The sequence below is a fragment of the Lampris incognitus genome, chromosome 12, assembly GCF_029633865.1.
Source record: "Lampris incognitus isolate fLamInc1 chromosome 12, fLamInc1.hap2, whole genome shotgun sequence".
NCBI lineage: Eukaryota > Metazoa > Chordata > Actinopteri > Lampriformes > Lampridae > Lampris > Lampris incognitus.
Genome location: NC_079222.1, coordinates 31763724 through 31791216, shown reverse-complemented (window position 1 = coordinate 31791216; position 27493 = coordinate 31763724). Strand labels below are relative to the sequence as shown.

Genomic DNA, 27493 nt, shown 5'->3' with positions numbered 1-27493 from the left:
TAGTTAGCATGGATGTTGAACATGCTATGCTTCATCAGTCCTTTAAATACAGAGAATGTAGCACGTTTATAACTACCAAACAGGACATCCCTTCATCCCACTAGAACACTTTCATCTGAGTGTGTGTGTGAGTGTGTGTGTTAAAGGTATTTTGTGGATTTGTTTATAAAAGAAATATTGCCCCCTACTGGCATAACAGTATTCATGAAGAACATTGGGTCCACTGAATATAGGAGGCCCTATTTACTACTACTACTACTACCACTAAAACTACTACTACTAATAATAATAATAATAATAATAATACACTTTATTTATATAGCACTTTTCTAAACGAGGTAACAATGTCAAAAATAAAAAGCACAACAGTCAGCCAGCACCATTATTCTGCTGATTTATTGGTGACCAGTGATGTTATTCCACAAAGTTACTGTCACTATTGTCACATTATCCTTTTTTTGTCTGGTTTAGACTGCTTGTTTTAATTGCATTTCTATGTAATGTGTTCAGGCATGTAGGGTTGTCTCCTCATATGACTCAGTTAGTCTTCAGGAGCTCCTCGTCTGTGAAAGAGAAAAAAAATGTGTTTGCCATTTTCAATTTGGTGATTGCGTTAACAGTATTTTCTAGTCATTTGCACGCACATATACACTCATGAGTATCTACAACACACGTGTATATATATATAACTTGAAAATAAAAGGTGGACCATTTAGATAAACGGAGTGCCTGTCTTTTTTTTTGTTTTTGTTTCTGTGTGATTATGCTTCACATCTCTTGTTACATCAGCATGTTGCTCTCACCATCTTTGACTACTCCACAGTACTCCTCACACTCGGCTTTGCTGTAGAACCTGTTGCCGTTGGCCTGGCAGAACCCCTTTTTGTAGCCAAGACACAGACCAGTGACGGAGTCAAAGGTCCAGACCAGAGGCTGGTTCGTACAGGGGTGGGCCGCCATGGGCAGACGACAAACAGCTGGAGGGAGAGAACGGAAAGAAAGTAAAGGAGCTGTCATTAGTGTCTGCCTGTTGACTTCCGGCCTGAACAGTGGTGCTTTGTTTTGGGGGGATGCCCCTCAAACAGAGCCATATACATACATCGCCATAAGATTAATGTATATCATTATTATTATTATTATCATCATCATTATTATTAGTAGTATTATTATTATTACTATTAGTAGTAGTATTATTATTACTATTATTATTATTATTAATAATATTTGGTTCAGTTTAGAACTGATGCTGTAAGTCAGTGGTATGTGTTTAATTAACTCCGTTGAATGAGAGTGATTCATTACGCCTCACCTTCGGTCCGACAGCTCTGTAGACAATCTCTCTCAACATGAAAGTTGTTCTGGTTGCCCAAACAACCCCCATAGTTGAAAAGCTGGCAGCTCATAGAGGAGGAGTTGTAGAAATAACGCTGGACCATCCCAAAACATGGCCCTGCATCTGGTGCTGCATTACAAGACTCTACAGAAAGAGAGAGACAGAGACAGAGAGACAGAGACAGAGGAGAGAGAGACAGAGAAGAGAGAGACAGAGACAGATAGATAGTGAGAGAGAGAGATGACATAATACGATGAATGAAACATAAAAATGTAGAAGTGGAAAGTGAATAAGAGTGTAAAGTATTAGCTATGTAAGTCTAGAAATGAAAAAGGACGATTTGGGAAGCATGTCCGATAAGTTATTGTTATCTAGCTGACATGTGACAGATAATAAAAATTAATTTTAGGGATACATACACTCACCGGCCACTTTATTAGGCACACCTGTCCAACTGCTCGTTAACGCAAATTTCTAATCAGCCAATCACATGGCAGCAACTCAATGCATTTAGGCATGTAGACATGGTCAAGACGATCTGCTGCAGTTCAAACCGAGCATCAGAATGGGGAAGAAAGGTGATTTATGTGACTTTGAACGTGGCATGGTTGTTGGTGCCAGACGGGCTGGTCTGAGTATTTCAGAAACTGCTGATCTACTGGGATTTTCACGCACAACCATCTCTAGGGTTTACAGAGAATGGCCGAAAAAGAGAAAATATCCAGTGAACGGCAGTTCTGTGGGCGAAAATGCCTTGTTGATGCCAGAGGTCAGAGGAGAATGGCCTGACTGGTTCGAGCTGACAGAAAGGCAACAGTAACTCAAATAACCACTCATTACAACCGAGGTATGCAGAAGAGCATCTCTGAACGCACAACATGTCGAACCTTGAGGCAGATGGACTACAGCAGCAGAAGACCACACCGGGTGCCACTCCTGTCAGCTAAGAACAGGAAACTGAGGCTACAATTCGCACAGGCTCACCAAAATTGGACAATAGAAGATTGGAAAAACGTTGCCTGGTCTGATGAGTCTCAATTTCTGCGGCGACATTCGGATGGTAGGGTCAGAATTTGGCGTCAACAACATGAAAGCATGGATCCATCCTGCCTTGTATCAACGGTTCAGGCTGGTGGTGGTGGTGTAATGGTGTGGGGGATATTTTCTTGGCACACTTTGGGCCCCTTAGTACCAATTGAGCATCGTGTCAATGCCACAGCCTACCTGAGTATTGTTGCTGACCATGTCCATCCCTTTATGACCACAGTGTTCCCATCTTCTGATGGCTACTTCCAGCAGGATAACGCGCCATGTCATAAAGCTCGAATCATCTCAGACTGGTTTCTTGAACATGACAATGAGTTCACTGTACTCAAATGGCCTCCACAGTCACCAGATCTCAATCCAATAGAGCACCTTTGGGATGTGGTGGACCGGGAGATTCGCATCATGGATGTGCAGCCGACAAATCTGCAGCAACTGCGTGATGCTATCATGTCAATATGGACCAAACTCTCTGAGGAATGTTTCCAGTACCTTGTTGAATCTATGCCACGAAGGATTAAGGCAGTTCTGAAGGCAGAAGGGGGTCCAACCCGGTACTAGCAAGGTGTACCTAATAAAGTGGCCAGTGAGTGTATACTTCATATGTGTACATTTAATTCTAATTTCATGTCAGTTCTTAAATTGTTGCCATGAATCTATTATTCAACACACATTCATTGGTTAATATGAAAGTATGTAAGTCTGTTTAAGTACAAACTAAATGAGTCAGTAAGGGCTTACCAGCTCCTCTGAACAGAGGTGTAGTGTCAGCGTCACCCGAACCTTCAACATCTGGAGGTAGTACAGAGGGCACCAAACTCCTCTTGCTTCTCTGGATACAACCACAGACAAAGACACAGTCAGAAATGTCACTACATATTGAAGTTCAGGAAAGATTTACGCGCTGTGGCAAGATGAAGCCTGTCGGAGTTAAAATTCCTTACAAAATGCCAAGGCCATCACTGGCACTGTCTCTCATAATGCATTTTTTTTTCAAATCTGTCTCTGTATATTGGCTCCCCACTTATTCATCTGCGTCTCAGTGCCAGATCCAAAAGAAGTCAACAGTTATGTCTGTAAGAGTGTCATCATAGCCAGTACAACGAGAAGTTTTTTCTGTGGCCATCAAGGTCCCCTATCATCTTATTCATCACCAGCTTCTGTGTGCAGAAAGGACCCTGCAGACTCAGACAGAAAGATTAACTGAAGGCCACAACTATTCATGACTGTTTGGTCTCATTTCATGCACTCAAAGTACCCCCCTTGACACGTCACTGACATCTGACCCAGTTCAACTCTTCAGTAGCATTTCATATTGTAAAATATAACAATTATTTGCCTGAACATAAATAATTTACATTTTCATCTTTTGTACCAACATTATATAGTCTTGGGAATTCTTCAGTTAATACTGTTAGGGAATCAGATATTCAGTTCATGTTTAATCATGTACAGTGCCTTGCAAAAGTATTCAACCCCCTTGACAGTCTTCACTAATTTCTGGATTATATATTACATTGAATTATAATATTGTTCCTGAACAATATTATTTTTGTGAACCCATAAGCTCTAACAGCATGTTCCCAAAACCAAAATAAGTTGTTTCACTGACCTTTTGTTAATAAATTAAAAACTCAAATATAGTGCTTGCATAAGTATTCAAACCCTTGTGCTCTGAAAGCTCCAAGTTTACACAAACGACAAATTATTCCTAAAACAAACTCAGGTTAACGCAATTGGGCATAATTAGTGTGCACCTGTAAGATATTAAAGTAACGCTCTTGTGAGTAAAGTTCATTAGCCAGGCGTAAACTCCATCAGCAGAAGGCGGGAAAGGGACACAAAACAATATCCAAGTGTTTGGATGTCCTACGGAACACCGTTGGATCCATTATCAGAAAGTGGAAGCTGTATCACACCACCCAGACACTTTGTAGGACAGGCTGTCCCCCAAAGCTAAGTGTTCGAGCAAGACGTAGGCTGGTGAGGAAAGCCACAGTTGATCCTGCAGTCACTTTGAAGGCACTCCAGAGGTAAGTGGCTGAAACTGGAGTAAATGTGCACGAGTCAACCATATCACGGGCTCTCCATAAATCTGGCTTGTATGGGAGGGTGGCAAGAAAGAAGCCATTGCTCAAAACCATGCATATAAAAGCACGCTTGGAGTTTGCTACCAAGCATGAGAGAGACCAAGTCAAAGTGTGAGTAAAGGTTTTGTGGTCAGATGAGACGAAAGTTGAGCTTTTTGGCCAAAACTCAAAGCGTTATGTGTGGCGCAAAAATACCCCCCCTACAGTGAAGCATGGCGGCGGCGGTATAATGCTATGGGGTTGTTTTTCACCTGCAGGCACTGGGAACCTTGTTCAAATTGAGGGAAGAATGGATGGAGCGAAATACAGGGAAATACTGGAAGAAAACCTGTTGCAGTCTGCCATAAAACTGAAGCTTGGGAGAAGATTCACCTTCCAGCAGGACAATGATCCTAAGCACAAGGCTAAAGCAACAAAAACGTGAACATATTGGAGTAGCCAAGTCAAAGTCTGGTCCTCAACCCCATTGAAAACCTGTGGCACAGACTGAAAATTGCAGTACTTTTGAAAGGCACTGTATCGTTATCAGTAGCCGTGGTAGTAGTCATAATTGTATTTATTAGTAGGGACGGCTGGTATAAAAGGGCTAACAGGTCTAAGCCCTCCCTATCATTTACAATAAAGATGATAAAATTATTATGAAAAAACTTTGAACAGATTGTTTAACATTTTGGGGGAACGTAGAGTAGCAACGGCACCAAATAGCCCCAAGAAAAACCGGATATATCTCAAGGAGCTTATTTTTACAGCCCAAACACAGTAGCATCGTCGTAGTGAGTGACAGGTTTTGTGCCACGCCCCCTTAATTTGCTCATCATTTGGGCTAAATTCATTCAGTCCTCAGGCTGCTGATTTGACCAATGACAGCGGACGTACAGAGTAACGGTACGTACAGTGAGGTGCTACTCGTGCGAGAGTGGGGAGAAGAAGATGAGCGCGGACGTTAGCATGATCAAGGTGGGTTATTTACTTTATAATGCATTTTCTTCAACTCTTTGAAGGAAAAAATGGAAGTGAAGAGACTGGAGACACATTGTCAAAACGATGTTCAAATAACACAAAGGTCCATCGACAAAATCATAAGTTTGTGTTAATTGGTTCCAACCAAAGGACTGGCTAACGGCAAGTGTAGCTAAGAGTTCACTTCTCTGTCCGATGCTAGCTTTTTGGAGGAGACACGGCTTGGATCCAACAAGAAATTGAGGATTTGAAACATTTATCCGACAAAACTAGATAACGTGTGTGCCTGTGTGTATATTAGGTTTTTGTATCCTAATGGAGACCAAATGTCCCCATTAAGATATATAAACCTGAAAGCACCTACCTTGTGGGGACACTTTATGGGTCCCCATGAGGAAAAGAGTCTATTTTAGGGATAGGACTTATGTTTAGGGTTAAGGTTAGGATAAGGGTTAAGGTTAGGCATGCAGTTATGATGGTTAAGGTTAAGGGTTAAGAGCTAGGGAAGCTAAGTATAGGGTGACATGTGTTTGTGGTGTGTGTTTGTGTGAGAGAGAGAGAGAGAGAGAGAGAGAGAGAGAGAGAGAGAGAGAGAGAGAGAGAGAGAGAGAGAGAGAGAGAGAGAGAGAGAGAGAGAGAGAGAGAGAGAGAGAGAGAGAGAGTTTTGGCATTAGGCCATTCTTGTGGGTACATCTCTATAGCGTTGTGGAGCACTTGCTTTAAATACAAGACGCTAGATCAGTGGTGCCCAGCCCTGCTCCTGGAGAGCTACCCTCCTGCCAGTTTTCACTCCAAATCCGATTTAACACATCTGATTCAATTAATAAAGGTCTTGGTCAGTAGGTAATTAGTAGAATCAGGTGTATTAACTTAGGGTTGGAGTGAAAATGGCAGAATGGTAGCTCTCCAGGGGCAGGGTTGGGCACCACTACACTAGATGCAAGGTAGTGTCGTTGCTGTAACTTGGTATCCCTGATGTGACGCTGCTGTTGTTGCAGCGGGAACTATTAATGGGTACAATACATTTGTTAGCCCACCCACCCAATATCCCCACCAGTCATCACTGTTTGTTAGTATTGGTATAGCAAAAGGTAAAATGATCAAATGTAGCCCATGTACCACAGGCTGTGGGGGTGCTGATGGCTCTTCCACTTTCTCTCCTGGGACACACTCGCCTGGAAAAGGATAAAGCAAAACCTTAGGAGGCAAAGTTAAACTAATAAAAAATCTCATTTCAACTAGCCAATTTTCACCTGGCCTTGCATTATAAAGGTATATATATATATACACACACACACACACACACACACACACACACACACATATCTATACACTACCGTTCAAAAGTTTGGGATCACCCAAACAATTTTGTGTTTTCCATGAAAAGTCACACTTATTCACCACCATATGTTGTGAAATGAATAGAAAATAGAGTCAAGACATTGACAAGGTTAGAAATAATGATTTGTATTTGAAATAAGATTTTTTTTACATCAAACTTTGCTTTCGTCAAAGAATCCTCCATCTGCAGCAATTACAGCATTGCAGACCTTTGGCATTCTAGCTGTTAATTTGTTGAGGTAATCTGGAGAAATTGCACCCCACGCTTCCAGAAGCAGCTCCCACAAGTTGGATTGGTTGGATGGGCACTTCTTGCGTACCATACGGTCAAGCTGCTCCCACAACAGCTCAATGGGGTTCAGATCTGGTGACTGCGCTGGCCACTCCATTACCGATAGAATACCAGCTGCCTGCTTCTGCTCTAAATAGTTCTTGCACAATTTGGAGGTGTGTTTAGGGTCATTGTCCTGTTGTAGGATGAAATTGGCTCCAATCAAGCGCTGTCCACTGGGTATAGCATGGCGTTGCAAAATGGAGTGATAGCCTTCCTTATTCAGAATCCCTTTTACCCTGTACAAATCTCCCACCTTACCAGCACCAAAGCAACCCCAGACCATCACATTACCTCCACCATGCTTAACAGATGGCGTCAGGCATTCTTCCAGCATCTTTTCATTTGTTCTGCGTCTCACAAACGTTCTTCTTTGTGATCCAAACACCTCAAACTTGGATTCATCCGTCCACAACACTTTTTTCCAGTCTTCCTCTGTCCAATGTCTGTGTTCTTTTGCCCATCTTAATCTTTTTCTTTTATTGGTCAGTCTCAGATATGGCTTTTTCTTTGCCACTCTGCCCTGAAGCCCAGAATCCCGCAGCCGCCTCTTCACTGTAGATGTTGACACTGGTGTTTTGCGGGTACTATTTAATGAAGATGCCAGTTGGGGACCTGTGAGGCGTCTGTTTCTCAAACTAGAGACTCTAATGTACTTATCTTCTTGCTCAGTTGTGCAACGCGGCCTCCCACTTCTTTTTCTACTCTGGTTAGAGCCTGTTTGTGCTGTCCTCTGAAGGGAGTAGTACACACCGGTGTAGGAAATCTTCAATTTCTTAGCAATTTCTCGCATGGAATAGCCTTCATTTCTAAGAACAAGAATAGACTGTCGAGTTTCAGATGAAAGTTCTCTTTTTCTGGCCATTTTGAGCGTTTAATTGACCCCACAAATGTGATGCTCCAGAAACTCAATCTGCTCAAAGGAAGGTCAGTTTTGTAGCTTCTGTAACGAGCTAAACTGTTTTCGGATGTGTGAACATGATTGCACAAGGGTTTTCTAATCATCAATTAGCCTTCTGAGCCAATGAGCAAACACATTGTACCATTAGAACACTGGAGTGATAGTTGCTTGAAATGGGCCTCTATACACCTATGTAGATATTGCACCAAAAACCAGACATTTGCAGCTAGAATAGTCATTTACCACATTAGCAATGTATAGAGTGTATTTCTTTAAAGTTAAGACTAGTTTAAAGTTATCTTCATTGAACAGTACAGTGCTTTTCCTTCAAAAATATGGACATTTCAATGTGATCCCAAACTTTTGAACGGTAGTGTATATATATAGTATATACATATATATACACACGAAAGAGCTTATTATATATATACACTACCGTTCAAAAGTTTGGGATCACCCAAACAATTTTGTGTTTTCCATGAAAAGTCACACTTATTCACCACCATATGTTGTGAAATGAATAGAAAATAGAGTCAAGACATTGACAAGGTTAGAAATAATGATTTGTATTTGAAATAAGATTTTTTTTACATCAAACTTTGCTTTCGTCAAAGAATCCTCCATTTGCAGCAATTACAGCATTGCAGACCTTTGGCATTCTAGCTGTTAATTTGTTGAGGTAATCTGGAGAAATTGCACCCCACGCTTCCAGAAGCAGCTCCCACAAGTTGGATTGGTTGGATGGGCACTTCTTTGCACAGATTGAGTTTCTGGAGCATCACATTTGTGGGGTCAATTAAACGCTCAAAATGGCCAGAAAAAGAGAACTTTCATCTGAAACTCGACAGTCTATTCTTGTTCTTAGAAATGAAGGCTATTCCATGCGAGAAATTGCTAAGAAATTGAAGATTTCCTACACCGGTGTGTACTACTCCCTTCAGAGGACAGCACAAACAGGCTCTAACCAGAGTAGAAAAAGAAGTGGGAGGCCGCGTTGCACAACTGAGCAAGAAGATAAGTACATTAGAGTCTCTAGTTTGAGAAACAGACGCCTCACAGGTCCCCAACTGGCATCTTCATTAAATAGTACCTGTTAGAGCCTGTTTGTGCTGTCCTCTGAAGGGAGTAGTACACACCGGTGTAGGAAATCTTCAATTTCTTAGCAATTTCTCGCATGGAATAGGCTTCATTTCTAAGAACAAGAATAGACTGTCGAGTTTCAGATGAAAGTTCTCTTTTTCTGGCCATTTTGAGCGTTTAATTGACCCCACAAATGTGATGCTCCAGAAACTAAATCTGCTCAAAGAAGTGCCCATCCAACCAATCCAACTTGTGGGAGCTGCTTCTGGAAGCGTGGGGTGCAATTTCTCCAGATTACCTCAACAAATTAACAGCTAGAATGCCAAAGGTCTGCAATGCTGTAATTGCTGCAAATGGAGGATTCTTTGACGAAAGCAAAGTTTGATGTAAAAAAAATCTTATTTCAAATACAAATCATTATTTCTAACCTTGTCAATGTCTTGACTCTATTTTCTATTCATTTCACAACATATGGTGGTGAATAAGTGTGACTTTTCATGGAAAACACGAAATTGTTTGGGTGATCCCAAACTTTTGAACGGTAGTGTATATATATAAAATACAATTCTTAGTGCTACAGAGGAAAAGGGGGAATGGGCTTTTGAATGACAGTGATATGGATGATGACATGGAAGGTTAATATGTGTGTGCGCGTGCGTGTGTGCGTGCATGTGTGTACCTTTGTTGCGTTTGATGATGATGTTGTCGTCACTCATCCCTTGTTCTCTGACCAGCGTTTTGAAGTCATCCAACACGGTGTCCCTTACATCCATAGTGCGACCTGGTGGTGGCAGCATTTCAGTTTAATTGTTGTAATAACTTGAGCAAAACAGATATCAGTCAAAACTGCAACATCGCCAGAAGTATTTGCGTTATCAGGGTGTACTTGGATTGATCTGGAAATCAGGGCAATAATCTAGAACGGCGTAGACTGATGTTAACCACTGTGATTAAATTAGCAAAGTTTCAACCAAGACTGGTCTTCGGTAGACATACATGTTGTATTTTCATATCTGACAAAATTCTTCTTTTTGAAATGTTGCTGAATATCCCAGGGTATAACTGCAGATTTCTTACGTCTCCTTTTTTATTTGTACAGTGCCTTGCAAACGTATTCAACCCCCTTGGCAGTCATCACTAATATCTGGATTATGAAAGATACTCACACATCTGTTCCTGAACAATATTATTTTTGTGAAACCATAAGCTCTAACAGCATGTTCCCAAAGCCAAAATAAGTTATGTTTCACTGACGTCCCCCACATATCAATACATTTTAGAGTACTATTTTGCTGCAATATCAGACATGATTCTCTGGGGGGGCAGTATGTACACGTTTTGCACATTTTTCTGGAGTAATTTTGGCCCATTGCAGAATTTGTACAGGTCTTGGAGGTTGGTGGGATAGATTTTCAACAGGGTTGAGATCCGGACTTTGACTTGGCTACTCCAAAACATTGACCTTTTTGTTGCTTTAGCCTCATGCTTAGGATCATTGTCCTGCTAGAAGGTGAACTTTATCCCACGCTTTAGTTTTATGGCAGATTGCAACAGGTTTTCTTCCAATATTTTCCTGTATTTAGCTCCACCCATTCTTCCCTCAATTTGAACGAGGTTCCCAGTGCCTGCAGATGAAAAGCAACCCCATAGCATTATGCTGTCGCTGCCATGCGTCACTGCAGGGAGGGTGTTTTTTAGGGCATGAGCAGTGTTATGTATGTACCACACTTAACGCTTTGAGTTTTGGCCAAAAAGCTCAACGTTCATCTCATATGACCATAAAACTTTTACCCACATCCTAACTGGGTCTCTCTTATGCTTGGTAGCAAACTCCAAGTGTGCTTTTATATGCAGAGTTTTGAGAAACAGTTTCTTTCTTCCCACCCTCCCATACAGTCCAGATTTATGGGGAGCCCGTGCTATGGTTGACTCATGCACATTTACTCCGGTTTCAGCCACTGACCTCTGGAGCACCTTCAACGTGACTGCAGGATCATCTGTGGCTTTCCTCACCAGCCCATGTCCTGCTCAGACACTTAGCTTTGAGGGACGGCCTGTCCTGCAAAGCGTCTGGGTGGTGTGATACAGCTTCCACTTTCTGACAGTGGATCCAACAGTGTTCCGTGGGACATCCAAACACTTGGATATTGTTTTTCATCCCTTTCCCCTTTTCTGCATATTAATCACTTTGTCTCTTACTTCCAGGAGGCATCGTAATCAGATGCCCGAACCATATCAACTGGCTCCTTTCGATGCGAAGGAGCAGCGGCTCTACTCCCACCTACTTCCAAATATCCGAGCTCCTCACCCTATCTCTAAGGCAGAGCCCTGGCACCCTATGGAGGAAACTCATTTCAGCCGATTGTATCCGTGATCTCACCCTTTCAATCACTACCAAAAGCTCATGACCACAGGTGAGGGCTGGAATGAAGATTGACTGGTAAATTGAGAGAGCCTTCCTTTGGAGGTCTACTGGGCACGACCAGGTAGACCCAGAACTCGCTGGAGGGACTACATGTCCAATCTGGCCTAGGAACGCCTTGGGATCCCCCGCCTTGGGATCCCCTCTCCCCAGCACACTGGAGGGCGTTGCTGGGGAGAGGGACGTCTGGAGTGCCCTACTTAGCTTGCTGCCACCGTGAATGAATGTCTCTTACTTCAGTATTATGCCTCTTTGTCTTCATTTTCTGATGGACCTCACGCCCGGCTAATGAACTTTACACAGAGTGCTTTTAGACTCATAAATGAGACCATTACTTTAATATCTTACAGGTGCACACTAATTGTGTCCAATTGTGTTTACCTGAGTTTGTTTTAGGAATAATTTGTCATTTGTGTAAACTTGGGAGTTTTCAGAGCACAAGAGGTTGAATACTTATGCAAGCACTATATTTCAGTTTTTAATTTATTTTAAAAAAGTCAGTGAAACTCGACTTATTTTGGCTTTGGGGACATGCTGTTAGAGCTTATGGGTTCCCAAAAATAATATTGTTCAGGAACAGATGTGTGAGTATATTTTATAATCCAGAAATTGGTGATGTCTGTCAAGGGGGTTGAATACTTTTGCAAGGCACTGTAGGATGTGACCCATCTGTTAAGACATTTTTGGGGCCAGAACCCAGTAAATATTTTGTGCAGCAACACAAGTAAATTCTCATTTACCTGTCGAAAAGCGAGATAATTAACAATCCTCTCTAGTTTGTTCACCAATGCAGTACACCACTTTTTTTTTTGGGGGGGGGGGGTTTATCCCTTTTTCTCCCCAATTGTACCCGGCCAATTACCTCACTCTTCCGAGCCGTCCCGGTCGCTACTCTACCCCCTCTGCCGATCCGGAGAGGGCTGCAGACTACCACATGCCTCCTCCGATACATGTGGGTGGTGTCACCAGCCGCTTCTTTTCACCTGACAGTGAGAAGTTTCACCTGGGGGACGTAGCACGTGGGAGGATCACGCTATTCCCCCCTGCCCCCCCCAAACAGGAGCCCAACCGACCAGAGGAGGCGCTAGTGCAGCGACCAGGACACATACTCACATCCAGCTTCCCACCCGCAGACACGGCCAATTGTGTCTGTAGGGATGCCCGACCAAGCTGGAGGTAACACGGGGATTCGAACCGGCGATCCCCGTTTTGGTAGGCAACAGAATAGACCGCTACACTACCTGGACGCCCGTATACCCATTTTTGTTGTTTATTATTGGCCTACTAATGATCAAATGAAACGGATAAGGCATGTCAACATTAAACATTACTTTGATATCCTGGAATACAATTACGTCAACAATATATTTGAGGTAATGCAGTTACTTGCATTTTTCCCCCCACCGGTTCCAAACAAAATGTTTTTATTGCGAAATCCTGCTACCCACCTGGCCCCTTGATGGGTTGTACTCATAGTTTGAAAACCCCTGACACAGACAATGTAGTATTTGTGTATCATGACTCACTCAACAGCTTGACTGAAGTGCTGTTTTCCCCTGATGATTTCACTTTGCTCATTATAACTATGGCGTACTCATCATAGTTGGTGTGAACGACGTAGGCGTCCACATCTGCCCCCCACTCTGCAAGGAGAGCCCACAAAAACAGAACACTTTTCAGTCTGCAATGGCAAGACAAAACGGTGAGAGTTGCAAAAATATGAATCGATATACAGTATACACAGAGGAACACCGAGAGAGAGATAGGGTAAGAAAATCAGCAGTGATATACGGACATGGACGTACTTGTAATATGGTATGAGAATCGTCCAGGTGTGGTAGTCAACTCATAATCCCCAGTAATTTCCATACATGTATTTTGCCTATACACAGACACACACACACAGATGCAGATATACAGACACAGACACACAGGAAAAGCTTTATTATAACTTTTAACAGCGTATTACACAAGTCCTCCATGTACTTAAGTGCTAAAGCAGGCGTGCCGGGAGTTAGGTAGGGCGGCCGCCAGCTAAAACGACAAGCATGGTGGTGAGCCGGCGTGGAAGAAGGAGTCGAGAGGCCGAGACAGAGTCCTGTTTAATCGCAACCCCCGTGCCCCCCATACACCGGGAGTGCTCTTTTATTCACACCGGCCAGATCGTAACGACCCCCCCCCCCCCCCCCGTCACAAGTGGCAACATCAGTTCCAGTGACGGTCCTACAGTCAGTGAGTCAGTAAACGGTCTCCTGCTTAGTCTGGGTCAAACCCCCAAAACAACTACACAAGAAAAACCACAACATGAACACCACATCATTAAAACAACATTTTTTAAATCTAACATTAACAATCCCATCAGCCATTGCGCTCCCCCAGCACAGAGCCGCCGACAGTCAGAGCGACCGCCTCCCCCGGTCGCTACAGTATGACGTCATTGTTTTGTTTGTAAGGCGCATGTGTAGCAGATTTGGAATGGAGTGTTTACTCTAAAAATTTATATTCCACGTGGCCCTCGCCCACTGTTCAAAATAAAGGTATGCTTGATTTTTTTGCATTTGTACGTTAGGAAATGTTAGGCATACTGTTGGGTCTAAGACGTTACGGGGGGGGGGGGCTGCACCCACCACTAGGGGGAGCTGAAGCCCCCCCCCCAAGTCCGCTCCCTTCCTGCGCTAATGTGGTAAAGGTCATATCTATATTTAAAAATTACTCAATATCCTTCCCCTACACTTGTAAACACACATACACTTCGCCCTAACTAGAGTTTGTACTCTCATCCCCACCCAAATGCGTCTTTACTTTTTGCCATTGTTCCTTTCCTTTGTGGGTCTTGCTCATGAAGCACTTTGTAAACTCTTCTTTAGAAGTGTCCTAATGCTAAATTTAAACTCACTACACGTGTGTGTGTGTGTGTGTGTGTGTGTGTGTGTGTGTCCTAACAACCTAAGTACAGTTTGTCTTGTCTTCATCTTGTCCTTGGTGCTGCCAAGCTCCTGTTCAAGAGTTCCAATGGCTGCATCTCCTCTGTGGCGTTGCATGTAGGGACATGTGGATGCCACCACCACGTCGTACCACTTCCCCATAAACTGTGAGGGAGAGATGAAATAATGAATTATTTTATATATCTATATATTTATATCTATATTCCTATATCCATATGGATATATGAGGGTGGCACGTTGGCCCAGTGGTTAGCGCTGTTGCCTCACGGCAAGAAGGACCTGGATTCGAACCCCGGGGTTTTCCAACCTTGGGGGTCATCCCAGGTCATCCTCTGTGTGGAGTCTGCATGTTCTCCCTGTGTCTGCGGTGGGTTTTCTCCAGGTGCTCCGGTTTCCCCCACCATCAAAAAAGACATGCATGTTAAGGTTAATACTCCTGTCTGTGCCCCAGACCGAGGCAGGGCAAGACGAACTGGAGTTGGTCCCCACACGCTGCACAGCGGCTGCCCACTGCTCCTAATCAATAAAGTAGGTCAAAATAAATTAAAAAATATATATATAAACTGTTTTAGTATACACATATATAGAATAAAACCCCTGATTGCTTTGAGATTAGTGAGTGCAATCACAAATTATATCATACCATTTGCTGGAAGCCAATGGGATGTGGTAAAACTGACCTATTTTGTCTGTTACTAATTTACATCCTTTCTGCAATCTTAAGTATCAGCAGTTTGAAATTTCAGAGGTTTGAATGGGAAATAAGAACAGACAGAAAGCCTAATAAAGGCATGAAAAAGGGTATAATAGAAAATGCAGGAGGAGAAGAGAATTAGGCCGGAGACCCCTTTTGAGGTCTTGACCCGTAATTCCAGGAACATTGATATCAGTTTTACGGTGTGTTGGATTTTATGTCTGCATAAAAAAGCTATTCTCGACATGTATGCATTCAAAAAGAGTAAACATTACAGGGCAGCTCTTCTGGATGAAGTTAATTCAGGATTTCAGCCACTCACCCTGTCCACATCAAAGTTCTCCTGTGTTGGGTAGAGGGGTTCAGGCAGCACGGGGACCCCATGGAGGGCTCTTATCCATCCCCACACCATAAGAGACACTATAATCCCTCCTTTCTGCATTGTGTCGGCCTGTCTGTCCACTGGTCCGTGTGAAGACTAGAGTTTGCCCCTCACCTCAGCCTGTGTTATTCACCTCAGTCTCACTTAAGAGGAGACAGAGTCATTGACATAGAGGGCATATGTGTTTTGGACACCCCCCCACCCCCCACCCACACACACACATACAATCTCTCAAACCCACTGAAAGATCAAACAACCAAAAGAGCAAAGTTCTGCCCCTGTTTCAGACCAATTATATCAGATGGGGTGTAATGGTACACCTGAGCAGCTGACCAGTTAAACGTTGGACCTCAGAGTTACAGCAGCATCAACAAATCAATACATGTCATGATCTGAGAGACTAATGATTAATAAGGAGATGAGAATTTGTCCTGTGGTATCCCATTTTTTTCCTTCTTCAATGTTTGGCTGTGTGTGTGATTCATATGAGGACATCTGAATTCAAAAAGCTGATGAACTGTGTTGTGACCAGGTGGTGACTAAGGACTGCGAAGAAGCGAGTAGTTCATTTTTATGAAAAGTTAAAAGGCTTATTTACAATTTTTTTTCACATTTTCAACAGCCACAAATATAAAGACATACACTCCAAAGGCATAGCAATTGCAGAAATCAATAAGCTTAATTAATTTGATTATTATTATTATTATTGTTGTTGTTGTTGTTGTAATACAAATACAAGGCTTCTTTGCTGCAAATGTTAAAATCGCCAACATTTAGCTATGTAGTGTCTTATCAAGACCATTGAAGATAGGTTATAACATCACAGGTTACAACATAGATAAAGATGAAGACATAGGTGAAGATAGGTTATAAAATAACATAAAATTGAATATGTTTTGTGCAATTTTAATGTGGGATTTTAATTTTCTTCACTCAAATTGAATACCAATCCATTTCACAGACCGGTGATATGGACTTTAATTATTCTGGGTGGTAAACTGCTGTTAAATCGTTGCACAAATTTTCTACACAAAATTCAAAGCACCTTGATAACACACGGATGTCCAAGAAACACGTGTTTGTAACAAATAGGATTGTTATTCCCAGTTTGTGGTTCCGGGGAGCAATTAGAGTGTGACACAGACCGCGAGTGACGCTGGCTAGAGATGAAAGTAACTGAGCTGTATGTCTTAAGGATTCTGGTAAAAAAGTGATAAGTAAGCACGTAAAGCTTTAACCGTCCATTCTGTAGGGTTAAGTAGAGAAGGGAACAGAAGGAAACATGGTGGCAGCGGTGCCAACCGTTTCAGTTGCCGTTTGATGTGGACGAGTGTAGCAGTGCAGCTAGCTAGCTAATTAGCTTTGAGGAGTCAACTGGCTAACCACCCAACGCAACGGCGGAGCGAAAAAAGGAAAAAATAAATAAATAAATAAACAGCTGACGTCACGATGGAAGGACTGAAACCTCCAGCAATGCTTGCTTTGGACTCCAACAGCTTAACAAATGCACAGAAGAGTTGGAAGGAGGAGTTTACATTGCACACGGACCTTACCATGCCCAATGCAGAGGAACGTACAAGAGTCAAGCTATTCTAATATCTCATAGGAGAGAGAGAGAGAGCTGTTGAACACTCTGGCAGGTGACAGGACGTCAGCAAGGAGAACAGTGAGCTCAATGGTGGCGCTGTTTGACGGACACTGTAATCCAAACGAGACTGTTGAGAGATACAGGGTTTTTTTTATGAGAAACCAAGGATTAACAGAAAACGTTGACAAATACGCCACAGACTTGAGAATGCTAGCCAGTAGTTGTAATTTTGGAGACATTAAAGACTCGCTAATAAGAGACCGGATTGTGTGTGGCACAAATAGCTCTGCAATGATGGAGAGATTACTCAGGGAAGAGAATCTGACACTTGAAAAATGTCTGCAAATATGTAGAGCTACAGAGCTGTCAAAAGAGAACAGCAAAACACTACAAGGACAGATAGTAGAGGATGTGCATGCCCTGAAACAGACAGCCATGAAAACCAAAGAAAACGAGATCTGCCGTAAGCTTTGTGGTAAAACAGTGACCAGAAAGCTAAAGGCCCACTTTGCACAACAGGGGATACCAAATGTTGTCATTTCGGACAACAGACTGCAATATGTGTCTCCGGAGTTTCAATGATTCAGTCAAATGTGGGAGTTTGAACACAGGACATCCTCACCTGGATACGCCCAGAGCAATGGTAAAGCTGAGTCAGCTGTAAAAACAGCCAAGCGTCTCATGCTAGAAGCTGTGGCTGCAAGACACGATCCATACTTGGCTATACTGGACCATTGCAACACACCGAACCAAGGTCTTAACACGAGCCCAGCACAGAGACTACTGAATAGGAGGACAAGGACCCTTCTTTCTACCACAGACACTCTGTTGGAGTCGGTGATAATGGGACAACACACAAGGACTGATGCACAACAGACAGAGACAGGAGAAGTACTACAACCGCACAGCAAAGGACTTGGAACCTCCCAGCATGGAAAATAGAGTTCTGTTGAATCTTTTGGGCTGCGGGTCTCCCTGTGGGTGATACGGAGTGGTCCTTGATTTTCGGATTCCCATCACCTTCAAGAGCTCTTTGATTAACTGACTCTCAAAGTCTCTCCCCTGATCTGAATGAATTCTTGCTGGCAGTCCATAATGTATGAAATGCTTGTCCACCAGGATCTTTGCGACTGTCTGCGCTTTCTGATTTCTGCTTGGGAAGGCCTGAGCATAGCGTGTGAAATGATCTGTGACCACCAACACGTTCATAATGCCTGCAGAATCCGGCTCCATGGACAGGAAATCGATGCAAACAAGATCCATAGGTCCACTGCTCACAATATGATGTAATGGCAATGCTCTATGACAAGGGGTCTTTCGGGTGACACACTCTCCACAGTTCTTTATGTACTGCTCCACATCCCATGCCAGTTTAGGCCAGAAGAATCAGCTCCTCAACAGGTCTGTGGTTCTCTCTATGCCAAGGTGCCCCAGATCATCATGTGTGGGCTTCAGCACAACTTCTCTGAACTTGGCAAGACGAGTTGAGTGAGTTCCCCTCCGGAGGGCCGCTTGCTTAAGCAATGGAGTAGCCCATCTTTCATCGTCAGCTTCCCCATCTCTTTTTTGAGACGAGACAGTCCTGGACTGGATCCATTCTCCTCAGACCATTGGCCTTGTTTTACAGCTTGTATGGCAGATCTGATGACTGCATCATCTTCCTGAGCTTTAATCAGCTCCTGGTTTGACATTTGCCCCAATGACTTTAACTCTGTGTGTGGGGAAAGCATAAATGTCAGGCACACAATCAGGAGAAGCTCCCAACTGGTCCACATAACTTGGTTGACTGCTCACGGACCCAGGGATGCAGATTCGTTTTCAGATGGATCTCACACAAGTCTGTGGAATCTACTCCCATTCCTCTGGACTTTCATCAGGCATATTCCTTGAGAGCAGGTCTGCATCTATATTGTGTCTGCCAGGTCGGTAATGGACATCAAAGTCATAGGTGGATAAGGCAGAGCGCCATCTGTGCCCTACAGCGCTGAGCTTTGCAGTCGAGAGCACGTAGGTTAGCGGGTTATTGTCCGTACGTACGGTGAATTTGGCCCCGTACAAATAATCATGGAATTTATCCACGACAGCCCACTTAAGGGACAGAAACGCCAACTGGTGAATTTGGTAGTTCCTTTCTGATGTTTTCAGCTTCCTGCTGGCGAAGGCAACAGGCCTCAGACCCTCACTGTGCTCCTGATAGAGGATGGTGCCAAGCCCTTTTAAGCTGGCATCCACATGCAGGACATATGGCTTGTTGGGATCTGCGAAAGCCAACACAGGTGCGTGGGTAAGGCAGTAGATAATCTTGTGGAATGCCTCAGTGCAGGACTGGTCCCACCTCTCACCAAAGGGCTCAGACTCTTTCAGGTAAGTCTTTGTGTTGTCTTTGTCTTGCTTCTTACCCCTCTGGGTTGAGGCATAGCCTTTTGTGAGCTCAGACAACGGTCTGACAATGGCTGCATAGTTGGCTATGAATCGGCGGTAATAGCCACAGAACCCTAAGAAGGATTGTAGAGCCTTAAGGTGTGTGGGCTGTGGCCAATTTGTAACTGCCTCTATTTTGGCTGGGTCAGGCGATACTCCGTCGCCCGACACAATATGTCCAAGGTATTTAACCTTTGGAGGGCAGAATTGACATTTGTCAGTCGAGATCTTCAATCCAACCTCTCTTCGTGCTCTTCCAAAGTTCGGCCAAACACAGTCAGGTCATCGAGGTAGACAAGGACCTCGAGTAGGTTCATGTCACCCACAGCCTTCTCCATTAACCTTTGGAAGGTGGCTGGAGCTCCAGTTATCCCCTGCGGCATCCTCTCGAACTGGAAGAACTCCAGTGGGCAGATGAATGCCGTCTTTTCCTTGTCTTCCTCAGCCATGGCAATTTGTTAATAGCCGCTCCTCAGATCAAGTACGGAGAACCACTTGCTCCCTATCATTGAGTCGAGAACATCATCAATACAGGGTGTTGTGTGCTGATCTGGGATCGTTCGGCCGTCCAACAATCGGTAGTCAATACACATCCTTATGGTCCCATTCTTTTTGCGAACAATCACAATTGGGGATGCATAGGGACTACGAGACTCCTTAATGATCCCTGCACACAACAGTTCTTGGAGGTGCTTTCTCACGTCTTCAAGATCAGCTGGAGCCAGGCGACGGGAGCGCTCCTGGAATGCCCGTGGATCTGACATCCGGATCGTGTGCTCTATTCCCTTTGCCAACCCGACATCCCATTCGTGTAGAGAAAACACCTGGGACCTTGTGGATGACGTTTGACGGAGTCTTTCTCTCCACTCCTCCGAGACAGGTGAGTCTCCAAAGTTGATCATGTTAGCATCAAACTCTGTTGCAGCTGTCTTGGATGGTGTGAGGGAAATGACTGCATCTGTCTGATACATATGACCAATAACTGTTCCCACTGGTATAACGGTCTCTGTCGAGGACTCATTCTGAACCAAGATTCTGAAATGGTTGATGTTCACTTCTTCACTAGGCATCACCATGGGCTGAAGTAGTACACCAGCTGGGAGTGGAGCTACAGGCGATGAGTCCACCATTAGGATTTCTTTGTTAATCTGGCGTTTGTACTCGACTTTGCAGATTACACTACAGTCACCACCAGGAGGTAGAGTCAGTGGGCCGGGGCCTTGCCATGTCACACAGCCAATATCATCCTCCTCTTCAAGGGCTGCTGCAGTGCTGGGTGGTGTTAGCTCTGTATCTCTGTAACATACTTGTATCCCAGTGTCTGGGTGATGTCAATGCCATTTTCTTTACATTGCTGCACAAGACGTCGGATGTGATTGGCATTATTCCCAACAATGACAGGAGTCTGGTCGGCGGTTCGAGGCTTGGGGCAGTTAAGAGCAAGGGCTGTCACAGTCTGATCAGCACCTGCAACTTTCGCCGGATATTCAAAGTCAACCCCTACATACCCACGGTAGGGGTAGCTGAGCTCAGATTCACTTAGCTCCCACAGGGCTAGACCAGACACTGGGCGTATTGGGACATCAGACAGGTGAGTTTGATACCAAGACTCGAAGATAATGGTGACCTGAGAGCAACTATCAAACAAGGCATCACAACCATGTCCATTCACCTTCACTGGTACGATGCTGGGTGAGCCAATCAAGCCTTCAGGTATGACAGCAGGCCCTGACGTGGTAACCGCACTTTTCTTGACCTCACAGTTAACTTTACTGGTTGTGGCATCGCCAGACTGCTGTTTGTCTTTTGTCACCTTCAAATCGTGGATTAGCTTCTTGATAACTTTAGCTTGATTCTCAGGATTGTGGCACTTTGTAGCAAATTTCCATTCTCACCACACCGATAGCAGAAATTCTCCTCTGACCTTTTTGATGCTCCTTTGGGGGGGTTGGAGACCTGTTTAGAAGCCTCCATGGTAGAAACTACAACTGTAGCATCTTGCTCAGACATCTTGTTGTTAGCTTTCCGTTTTAGTCGTTTAAGTTGTTTTTTCAAGGCAGCAAGCCCGGTGTCCTGCCAGTTCTCTGGGCCAGGTGGTACACTCCCGGGTGTATCCTCTATGTAATCATCTTTGACATGGGCTGATTTGGTCACTACTGAGGCAACCATTGACTTTAGCTCTTTTATTTCAGCTTTTAAGCTCTGGATTTCAGCTTGCCTTATATACACTTCTGGATTAGCATGTACTTGGTGTACTGAGGCACCGAGCCTCTACCTAGAAGCTTCGTACTCTTCCTCAGCATGTATCTCAGTCAAAAGATGCAGAGTTTGGGGGCGCTGCCTTCCTTTCTTTCAAGCACAGCTGGATCAGCATCAAGTCTGAGGCTGTAGCACCCCTCAGCAGTTGCTCCAATCGGGCTCTATCCGTGTAGCTAGCAGGGAGGCCACTTCTTTAAATCACCTTAGCTAGAGACTGCTCTAGACGTCTGAGGAAATCTGATAACTTTTTGCTGTTGCATCAATCGGAATGCGAAGTAGAGATCATCTCTAGACTCAGCACTTCCAAAAGCACTTTCGAGGGCTTCCAAGGACTCCTTTGGCCTGGCATCAGGGTTGGTGTGCCGCACTGCCTTTACGATTTCTAGCGCAGGCCCTTTCAAGGTTCCCAGTAGTCTGCGTCTTTTCTCTCTCTCAGAGCATTCAGTCTCCTCCACCATAAGCCATGCTTGCTCTAGCCAATGGTCAAAGGGTTCCTCACCTGGTGGGGTTGATAAGGCTCCTGAGAACATGCGTAGTCGACAATAACTCCCACCATCAGCTGGTTTTGTTGTCTTGCCCAACAAATCTCCGACGGCGCGAAGGAGGGATTCAGTGGAACTAGTGGGCAGGGGTGCACTGGATAATAATGATTTAAGGGCCTCCATTGTCTTTCCTTCAGCCTGCAGCAACCCTTTTAGTTTAGTATTAAACTCTTCAGCGGCTGCCTGCGCCTCTCCTATGATGATAATAGGCCACGCCTCGCCATCATCAATAGGCACAACTTCAGCAGGAACACTCTCCTCCTTAACAGTCTCTCTGCTCTCACACAAGACCATCCGTCGGTTTAATCTTGCACTGAAATTCCTCCCACGGACACGCACCCGTCCTAAACACTTGAAAGTTTGAAGGGTTTCTTCAACTTCACTGATCTCCACTTCTTCTGGGACGATGGTCATCAGCGCATGAGTCTCATCCAAACCCTCACCACGGCACCAGCTCTTTAGCTCTGACACTAATTCAGTTCTTTCCATTTTAACACTGTAAATTAGCTTTGTACTTTAACTTAGTTTAACTGAGAAATCCAAGACTATCCCAGCGGTGCCTCCATTTTATGTAGCGCTCCCCTCGACAGTTATATTAATAAGGGCAGGGCTTTTGGGTTCTTTTAATAAAATTTAACCCTGATTAACTCAGTTTTAATTATTGTCCTGGATCCCTTTTTACAGTACACACCTGCAGTTTTTTAAACCTACCTATTATGAACTTACCTTTAAAGCTACCTTTAAAGTTATGGTTTTAATAAAGATTTCTAACCAAATGTGTCTGTATGTCTCCTTCAATATGAAATCATTCCCTCTAAGCAGGTAAGTATTGTGGCGAATTCTACTAGAGTGTTTCTGCTCCGGGTTCATTCGCATATTACCCACAATGCAACAGAGGTGTCAATGTTTTGGTTATTTTGTGGGATATTCAACATGTTAAAAACGGACATAACTGTTACAGATAGCGGTGATGTGGTGGAAGGTAATGGGGACGTTATGAGAGAAGTTGTATTAGACAACATGCTATTTCCCACCATGAGGGTAAAGAGTAGGCAAATAGATAGGGTCGCTTCGGTGGCCAAGAAAAGGGTGGAGCTAAGACCCATACAAACTTGGGTCTTTTTGACTAGCTTGACTTGCGGTCACTGAAAGCTTACTTGTTAACTCCGAAGGTTGGCTAAGAAGTCCATTATTTAACCACGCCACAGTATAATAAAATCACACAACTCAGGTGTTATAGAAAAATAATTCTCAATTATTTACTTGACTAAAGAATGAGTTTTGATTTAAAATGAAAAAATAAAATATTAATAGGAATGTTCTTCAAACTGAAATTTCCCTTTCTTCAGGAAAACCGTCTTAAGGTTTTTCAGCACTGTAAGTGCATAACAAAACACTACACTTTAACACCAAAATGGATTCTTCTAGAAAATCACAATTAACCAATCTCAATGTCACTTAAATCCAACCAATATAATTCGTGAGCACGCGCACACACACACACACACACACACACACACACACCTAGATACCGTCCCCTAAAACCGGCAAAACCAAAATTATGTTAAAACAAAATATAAAGTTGCAGGCCTGGTTCGGTGCTTGTGATCGTTGTGGCCCAAAACTTAATGGCCCTTCGCTCCTCCGTGAGCAAAAGCACAAGTGTGGTACCTGAGACGATGTTCCTGGTTTGTCTTTCTTCAGCCGTCACGGTTGCAGGTTTAGCAGCAGGTTGGCATCTCGCACAGTCACCGTCTGACGTCTATCCTCTCTCCCGCGTCGCCGGAAACACGCCGAGTGAAGCCCTGGTTGCTCCAAACTTCGTCCCAGGTCTCTGCTGCTCTGCCCTCTGGTGGTTGGAAGCAGCAGCTCACCCCTCCAACGGTTCAACTGAGCTAGTTAAACTTAAGCTAGCGAATGTCCGTTCACTGGTAACGAACCGACTCTATGCTACACGTCGAGCGCTTAGCATTAGCATTAGCACACACCTAAACGGTCTTTGAATTTCGGGTAGAAATTTCTGACGTTCCGACAATATATAATTTATACTCTCACCCCGACTGTTGTGTAAACAATCCTAAGATATAAATTACACAATGGGTTGTGCACTCTAAACGTAACATACAACACAGAAGTTATCTGTATCGCGCTCACTCGCCGCTCCCTTCCGGTTCCGTCGTCCACCGTCCCTCCCCTCTCTCGTCCGTGCGGAAACACCTCCCCGACCGGTACTCCTGCAGCGTGTCATTAACCCCCGTAAATGCTGGTTTAGACAGTTTCCAGGAAAACATTATACTCTTTAATAAACAAAAATACATCACACTTTTTAAAACGATTTTAACCTTCTTAAACACTTTTAAACTAAAGCTTGTTTAAATTTTTAACTATTTATACTGTAACGTGCATGGATAAGAAGACACACAGGCCGCTTGGCTCGCGGGTCTGACTCTTTAGTCTAGCGGTTAGCGATGTCTCCTGCGGTGCGGGCGATACGGGTTCGCGTCCCGGCCGCGGCAGTTCCTGTGGTTGCGTTGTCCCTCGAATTCGCTACATTGGTGTCAGAAGTGGGATGGAGCGACCGTAAGGCCATTGGAAGCGTATGCTCCCTGAGGCGTGAAGGAGCTGATATGCTTAAGTGCGGGGACCCGCTTCCCGAAGGAGGGGGGTAGTGTAACGTGGATGGATAAGCTGGCTCGCGGGTCTGACCCTTCAGTCTAGCGGTTAGCGATGCCTCCTGCGGTGCGGGCGATACGGGTTCACGTCCCGGCCGCGGCAGTTCCTGTGGTTGCGTTGTCCCCCGAATGCGCTACAATACTATAACATCACCCCTTATAACCACATGTTTTAACTGGGTTACATACACTAAATGAGATTACAAACCAGAGACCAGTCAAAGAAAAACGAAAAAGAGCACCAACGTTCAGTCACCACCAACGTTAACATTTAAACTACACTTAAGTTTGCGTAATTAAGTAACTGCCATTAAACACAACATTCGGCATTTATCTTTCAAGTTTTTCTTTTATTTGTTCATAAAATGTTTCTGCTGCGGCAGGGGTATCGGAGTGGTGTTTGGTTACCGGTTAACGGTGGTGCAGAGATGAGCTGGGTGGCGTAGGGCGAAAGCCATGAACGCCGCTCGCTGCTTGGCCAAGTTTGCACTCATGTCAGGGAAGAACGGGATCCTGTTGAATTGGATGTCCTCTTTGTGTGTCTGTAACCGGTGGTGTCTCGCGTGCGTTGAGTTTAATGAACCGGCCCAGACCAGGATATCTTTGGAGGCAGTTTCTGTTTATTCTCTGACAAAGTTAAAAAAAAAGAACCGAAATCCTCCAGTCAACAGCGACATACTCTTCAGCCCCTCTCTCACGTACAACACAAAAGGCCGATAATGTTGCAGTCAATACATTAAAATATATAACACATACCTGACATAGTTTAAAAAAAAGAACCAAATCCTCCTGACAAAGTAAAAAAACAAACAAAAAAAACCCCAACAACTAAACTAAATCCACCAGTCAATACCAACATATACTTTTCAGCCCCTACACAAATGAAATGACATGACACAGGGACATGCTAAAAAAGGATATACAGCATCAGAAAAATAAGGTAGTGCAAGCACTGCTCCCCCACGAACGCAAGAGCCTCCATACTCACCTCTTCTCATACATCTTTGGAAGACCGCAATTCATGATGTCACAGACTAGTGAGGATGGACTGGAACAACTGTTCAACAATGATGGTGGTGTCATAGAACAAGACCCTGCACATGAAGCAAGATCACAACACTGCACCTCATACACCTTGTCTAAATCTTCTTTAGCAAGCAGGACCACAGCTAAGGCTCACGCTAAAGTTGAAGCTGCACATGCTTGTGCCACTTCCGTTCAGAGAGAAGCTGGTTTAAAGATCAAGGAGGCACACCTAGCTGCCGAGTCATTAGCATTGGTGCACAAGAGAGAGGTAGCAGTCGCCTTAGCAGAAGCTGAATTTCTCGAGGCGGCAGCAGCAGGGATCGAAGGTAAAGAGGGCAGTAGGAGTCACCGCGATACAGTTCACCCGCAACTATGACGATCGTCACTCCCAGGTACATCCTAGTGATGCAGAGCCCCCAGTAATTAACCCACTTACGCCATCTCTAGCACCTCTCATCAGACCTGATGTCGTCAGATATGCAGAAACATGCCCGTGGTCTCGACAGCAGAGCTCCTCACTTCTTCCCAAAAATGATGTTCATGCAGCACAGCAGCCTAAGAGTTCAACGCCAGTGGTTCATCAACACACCACAAGGGAGAATGACAACCACGAGACACCGCAACTTGCAGTTCCTCGTCACCCCCTTGCTAACATCCCCTCTGCTCAACCATACTCTTCCTTCTCCCACAGAGCCTCATTGCAGCCACATACTGATGACAGGACTGGTATGAGTGACGTCGCAAGATACTTGGTACATCAAGAGCTTGTGAATTCCGGCCTCATCAAGTTCAACGATCGTCCAGAAAATTATTGGGCATAGAAGTCCTCTTTCCTCAATGCCACCGCAGGACTAAACTTAACTGCCAGCGAGGAGCTTGACCTCTTATCAAAGTAGTTAGGAAATCAGTCCTCAGAGCACATCACAAGGATCTGTTCTGTGCATGTTTCCAGCGCTGACATAGGCTTAATAATGGCCTGGGAACACCTAGAGGAGTGCTATAGCCCCCCTGAAGTCATCGAGAGCGCTCTCTTTAAGAAGGTTGAGAACTTTTCTAAAATCAATCACAAGGACCCCTTAAAGCTCAGGGAGCTGAGAGACCTGCTGAGGGAGTTCGGGGAGTTCAGGGAGGGAGTTCATTCATCTCATCGAGTCTGCCAAATCTGAGAACTACTTGACTGGGCTCTCATACCTGGACACTGCCAGGGGTGTCAATCCTATTGTTGAGAATTTTCCGCTGGGTCTGCAAGAGAGGTGATTAGTTCAAGGTTCGCAGTACAAGGAGCAGCACAATATCTCTTTTCCTCCATTTTCATTCTTCACAAACTTCATATGTGATGAAGCACACAGAAGAAACGACCCTAGCTTCACTCTGTCAACATCCCCTACAGCTCCATCGAACAGTTTCTACAGGTGTTCTATGGGTCCACTGAAGCCTGCACAAGTGGAACGGAGATCAGGAT

At 44.3% G+C, this 27493-nt stretch overlaps 1 protein-coding gene across 1 annotated transcript; it reads right to left on the bottom strand.

Moving 5' to 3' along the window:
• Positions 1-377: 377 nt before the first annotated feature.
• On the bottom strand, positions 378-15649 carry LOC130121702 (protein AMBP-like). Its single transcript, XM_056290564.1, has 10 exons — positions 15464-15649; positions 14449-14591; positions 13308-13384; positions 13029-13145; positions 9760-9861; positions 6547-6602; positions 3119-3209; positions 1310-1477; positions 804-977; positions 378-563 (listed from the first exon to the last, which is right to left on the bottom strand). The coding sequence occupies exons 1-10, from the start codon at positions 15581-15583 to the stop codon at positions 538-540; spliced, it is 1074 nt and encodes a 357-aa protein (XP_056146539.1). The 5' UTR covers positions 15584-15649; the 3' UTR covers positions 378-537.
• Positions 15650-27493: the final 11844 nt, after the last annotated feature.

What these genes read in the sequence shown, in the direction of transcription:
- LOC130121702 (XM_056290564.1), bottom strand. Translation starts at nt 15,583, where the DNA reads ATGCAGAAAGGAGGGATTATAGTGTCTCTTATGGTGTGGGGATGGATA. An exon ending in AGAACTTTGATGTGGACAGG is followed by an intron (nt 14,592 to 15,463) that starts GTGAGTGGCTGA and finishes TCTCCCTCACAG; the next exon opens with TTTATGGGGAAGTGGTACGA. An exon ending in CAGCACCCCCACAGCCTGTG is followed by an intron (nt 3,210 to 6,546) that starts GTACATGGGCTA and finishes GGTTGTATCCAG; the next exon opens with AGAAGCAAGAGGAGTTTGGT.